At 53.5% G+C, this 5,414-nt stretch overlaps 1 protein-coding gene across 1 annotated transcript in view; it reads right to left on the bottom strand.

The window, feature by feature from the left end:
* The window catches only part of EPAS1 (endothelial PAS domain protein 1), a 97,065-nt gene extending 91,657 nt beyond the window's left edge, over positions 1-5,408 (bottom strand). Inside the window, exon 1 of the mRNA XM_045285681.1 lies at positions 4,857-5,408. Within this exon, the coding sequence (XP_045141616.1) occupies positions 4,857-4,882 (26 nt within the window). The 5' untranslated portion in view covers positions 4,883-5,408. The remainder of the gene's footprint in view (positions 1-4,856) is intronic.
* Positions 5,409-5,414: the final 6 nt, after the last annotated feature.

Genomic DNA, 5,414 nt, shown 5'->3' with positions numbered 1-5,414 from the left:
TCTTTAACTTCAAAAGCTCTGGTCTCTGTCGTAGAAGAGTCACAGGTAAGCTGCCAGCTCTATTTTTAATACGCTCCCATGTGTGTCTTTGCCCCGCCCCCGTGAGACCAAACACCACAAAGACAAGGACTCCATGACTTAGCCTCTGTGTCAGCACTGATCCAGAGTAGGGAGAAAGTGCCCAACACACACTGGGGTTAGCTCCTTGATTTCTCTCCTGGGGTGACTATTGGAGAGTGGGCTTTCATCCTGAGAATAAGGAGGATGGGATTGAGGGTCAGGTAGGGAGAGGGGCCAATGGGAGGGCCCTGGGAGCACACTTTGATAACATTACAATACTGGCACAAGTCAGATGTGCCAGGGTCTAGCAGGGATGGTCAATCCAAAAAGCAAAAGGGCAGATTCTGTTAAAGATAGGCAATAATGAATGGTAGAACACACACACACACACACAATGACCTCAATCTGGAGATAATTAATGACAGCAGATATTTTTTAATGTACTGGGAGGACAGTTCTGGGGGAATAGCAATTGTCAACTTGAAAGCTCCTTCCATTTCTAGACACTTTATACAATAGATGGTTCCTACAGAGCTGAGAGTCACCCCTACCGGGGCACCCACATTTACACTCTGTTTTAGTCTCATAGTTTTCATTCCTAGTGAAAACGCCAATGAATTCAGGACAGGACCGTCCAATAACTACATGAATGATGCCTCTGTTGATGGGAGTTCTCCCATTCACAAAGCAATCTGCCCCCCTGAGGAACAGTCTTAGCACTGGTTTTGTTTAATGAGGCTGTTCTCTACATGAAGTCACTGAATTCATACTTCCTGGTGTCTACAGCACCAACTCCATGGAAGTCCTTCTTGCAGGAACAAGCAGCCTGAAATCCTTCCTAATTGTCTCAAAAAGCAAAACCCCTGTCGACAAGGCTCAGTGGTTTCGGGGCGACTCTAAGTCTTTTGAAGTCACTCTCTCTGTTGAGAGGCATTTCAGGATGACAGGTGCTACTTTGTCAACAATTCAACTAGAAAAATGGTTCTTAATGGAAATAATGAAGACAGGGTTCTGATTCTAGCCCGCCACTAACTTCCCCAGTGTCCCAGTCTGCAAAAAAAGGCCATTATGTTTTAATTCCACCTTTCCACAGATTTTTCTGAATCCCCCTTGCATTTCGACTGTCCTTTATAAACACATTCTCAGCCCTCCATTAGCAAACCTGAAAGAAAAAAAAGCCAACTGAAAACCACAGCATCCTTTGAACTTCATAAAAGCTGGGCACGTTAAATGTACACACTGGAAGGAACATATAATGTGCTGCATCAATTCCATATCACCCCTCATAACGATACAATGGAAGCAGGAAGTTTTTATGGAAAAATGGTATAGAAATGCCATAGCAAATTATTAATAGAAAATACTAAAATTGAGGGGGGAGATTGCTCAGTAATATCTTTCCCTTCAGGAACAAAACAAAAGATGGGTTTTGAGTTGCTTTTAGCAGAGGACGCACAAAGCCCAGCTGGCAGGGGAAAGTGGCGAGATGATCTGACAGGGTTCGCCCCAGCTCTACCCAACTCCCCTTCCACAGCTGGCCCAGCACTACACTGGGCAGAGGGGCCTTCCTGAAAGTTTTCCAGCTGTGACTGACATTGGAATGGCCTTTGATCCCCAGTTATTCAAGACCTCCCTTATATTTACATGAACCACTCTCCAATCCCTAGGCACCTAAGAACTTCCAGACTACTTCTTTTATGCTTCTTGGAAGGACTGAGAAATTGTTTGATCGGAAGGTGAGTCATCAGACACATTCTAGCTCTTTGCAGTTCCAGGACCCGGCCTGGTTATGTCTCCATGCCACTCCCAAGAGATCAGTACAGAAGGCGAGGGGGGAAAAGCGTTTCCATTTCTGGTCACCTCTGACGTCATAAGCAATGCCCACTATCACCAAAGGAGCATGTTTTGGCACCCTCTAGCACAATCAACATTTAGAAAGCAAATTGATTTTAATGTTTAATGTTATTCAACATTAACATAGCCAGAATCAACCCCATAGCAACGGACTAGGGCTGGCACCTGAATGTTGTGCAACAAACTAGTCCTGGTCCACTCCTGAGGAGCTTGTTGCAAGAGAAGAAACACTGCTAAAGCAACTTGTACCCTAAATGCTGGGGAGGAAGGGCCCTGTAGCCCCAAGGCAGAACCTGAATAAATGGGCAGTTTCAACAGTGAGTGCATACAATCACCACAGGGGAGCCCCCTTGGTGTCAAGCCACATTTGTGAGACACTCTGGACAGCTCAGGATGTAGCCACTTGGGACCACTAGGGAACAAATGCTTTAGTTTACATATTGTAATTATGTCTTGGTCCCTCTGGGAGCCTGCAAGCAGTAAGCAGAGCCACACATCAATTGTAAATCTCAAAACAAGTAGTCCAACTGGAATAGGACCCTATCCATAAGGGTTCCTTGCCCGGGGCATTCTGTGGCACAAAACTCAAGACGAATCCCAGGGAGCTGACCAGAGCCCAAAGGTCTGCAGCGTTGGCAGATGCCCAGTAGGCAGCACATTTGGAAGCACGAGTTCTTAAAGGGGCCTCTCCCTCTCGAATAATCGGGAGTCACCTTACATAGCTTTTTCCCAGCTCCCTCAGTTGCTCCACAGCCTGCCCTCTAAAGGAAGAGGCATGGCAGTAGGGTGTGTCCAAAGAACCTAGTCCATTTCGCCCAAGTTTCTAGCAACAAAGAATATGCATAATAATAGTCCAAAACTCAGCGCTGAGCCACTCCGCTCGGGTTAGACAGACATCTCACACATTTGTCAAGATTACTATCAGGCCCCACCTCCACGATTGCAACACCTACCGATGGGCATCAACCTTGTAAATCGTCCCTAAGTTCCCTGGTCGGCCTAGAGCGCAGGAGCAGCGCTCACTCTCACATGAGTTGAGTATTCCCGGGTCCTTGATCCTGGCGTTGGTGTGCCCGCCACATCGGCTTTGTAAAATGCGCTGGAATCCTTGCGACGCTCTCATCAAAGAGCCCAGGACCCAGGTCTGCTCCCCAGCCCCCCGGGCTACACAGCAACTGCCGCCACCAGGCCCAGCCATCACCTTGCCTGGCTCCTGTCTGGGGGCTCCCAGGTGACTCCAGGAATGGGGGAGGGTCAGCGCCCGGAAGGGGAAGTGGGGCTCAACTCCTACCCCCTGGCGACCCAGGACACCAACCAAGAAGGGCAGAAATCGCTCCCATTTATTAAGTCCTGAAGGGAGCCCAAGTGGCGCCATGGTTAAGCGCTGGGCTGCGAACCAACAGTTCGGCATTTTGAACCCACCAGTCTCTGGCGCAGTGTGGCGGTGGGGCCGTGGTGGGGGCGGAGAGAAGATTTGGCCACCTGCTTCTGTTAAGATTCCACAAACCAAACCCAAGTGGCCCTTACAGGGTTTCTGAGACTGCAAATCTTTACGGGAGCAGAGAGCCTATCTTTCTCCCTCCCCTCAGAGCACCTGGTGGGATTGAACCGCCAGCGTAAGTAACTGCAGCTCTTGCCATGCAAACTCTATCTATAGGGGGTCTCCGGGAGTTGGAATCCACTAGACTCCAAGGCCTATCACGTCTTTATCGTTGCATGGAGGTTGGAACGGCCGATTCCCAGTTTCTGGTTCCGGTGCAGCAGTAGAAGTAAGAAGATGAACAAATCCCACCCGGGACTGAGCTCTCCCAGTGCCATGCCAGGCCAGCCAGACCTTCCTTTTTGGTCCTTCCTGCCTCAATCAACCTCTTGGTGTCCACGGCCCCTGGTCTCCCCAGGCTTAGGTGGCTCTGCTGGGCGCGCTTTCAATCCCAGCAACCCAGTTCTAACCAGCAACCCAGTTCTAACAGCCTCCGCAGAGCATGGGTCTGGAAGATCCAGCCCACTGCGGGAAGCACCGGTGGAGATGGGAGTGGGAAGCCGGGCGGTGACGCCCGCGCTGCGCCCAGAGTCGCGCTGTGCTGAATTGCTCCGCCGCGCCGTGCGCTCCAAACCCGGTCCGCAGAGGGCCTGCTGGCCTGGCCGGAAGCAGCCGGGAGGGGGCGAGAGGGCAAGGAGAGTTGGCCCGAGTTCCCTCTCACCCAGTGCCGAGAGGCTGCCGAGGGCAGGCGGACAGATTATAGTTGCCCTTTCTGCCCTCTTGGGAGAGGAGACACCAGGGCCTGCCGAGGACGCCCAGAGTCCCCCATCCTTCCCTGGACACCAAGATTCTTGCCCCCCACGGGGCAACCCTTGCCATTATCCACTCTCTGGTGGGAGTCAAGATAAGGGCAGGGCAAGGTGGGTCACTAAACTCCTGTCAAGTCTGGAGCCCGCGTGCAAGGCCTTTCCGAGGAAGCGCGCACCTTAGCCGCGCTCCGCCTCCGGACCCTTGGCCGTTTGGGGCGCAGCGCGGGCAGAGGAGCGCATCTGGAGGGGTCCAGATGACCCTCAAAAAAAGGAGTCGGTGCTTCCCTGCAGCCGAGGCCTGGGAAAATCAGCAACTCCCTAGACTTTCTACGTGCCGGCAGCAGCAGTTTGGTGCGAGGGGACCGGGAAATTTTGGAGAGCAAGCCGGGAGTGCACCGGTCCTCCACGGCCAACTCCGTCGCCCTCCCGGCCCTTGCGCACGCCTGGCCGCCCGACTGTTGCGGGCCCAGCAGCTGCACAGCGAGCCTCAGCCCTGCATGCCCAGACTGGGCACCTGCTCCCCAGCTCCAAACCTTCCAGCGCGATCTTCGGGCCACGAAGACCTCTTTCTACCCCTCTCGATCGTGCCGGCCTCGCGCAACCCCGCCACCCGCCTCGGACCAGCTCCTTCGCTGGTTCGGACGCCCCTTTACCTTTTCTTTTCCTTGTCAGCTGTCATTGTCGCGGTGGACCCTGGAGACGCGGAACCCCTGGGTGATCCGGCTGGCGGCGGCGGCGGCGACCGCTGCCTCCGCTGTGATCCTCGTCCGCTTTCGGAGGCCCAGGCGGTTGGAAAAGGTCCTAGGTGCTCGCAAGTTCGGGAGCGCCCCGCACAATCAGGTGGCAGTTTGCGGGCGACTGGCTAGGTACGGGGGCGGGAGGTGGAGAAAGGTGACGGGGAGGAACCTGCAGGGGGAGGCGGGGTCGGGAAAGGAGTGGGAGGAGGTTGTCAAACGCGCCGAGAGGGCATCGGGAGGCGAACCCAAGTTCCTGTTTCTATCCCCCAAACAGTCACTTCGCTAGGTTTTCAAAAAAGGAAGGAAAAAACAAGAAAAGAAAGGAAAGGGGGGGAAAGGCAAGCAGAGGCTGCAAGGACCAGAGTCCAAAGGCGGGCTGGCTGTGACTGCTGAGATGACCATACAGTCTCAGGACACTGCCGAGGATTGTACGGCCGTCTCAGAAAACTCGGGCGGGCGCGCGGCGAGCGCCGG

The sequence above is a fragment of the Echinops telfairi genome, unplaced genomic scaffold (assembly GCF_000313985.2).
Source record: "Echinops telfairi isolate 266 unplaced genomic scaffold, ASM31398v2 ScPeMD7_7475;HRSCAF=8513, whole genome shotgun sequence".
Taxonomy (NCBI): Eukaryota; Metazoa; Chordata; class Mammalia; order Afrosoricida; family Tenrecidae; genus Echinops; species Echinops telfairi.
Note: the sequence above shows the minus strand (reverse complement) of the source record. Positions and strands in the feature narration are given on the sequence as shown.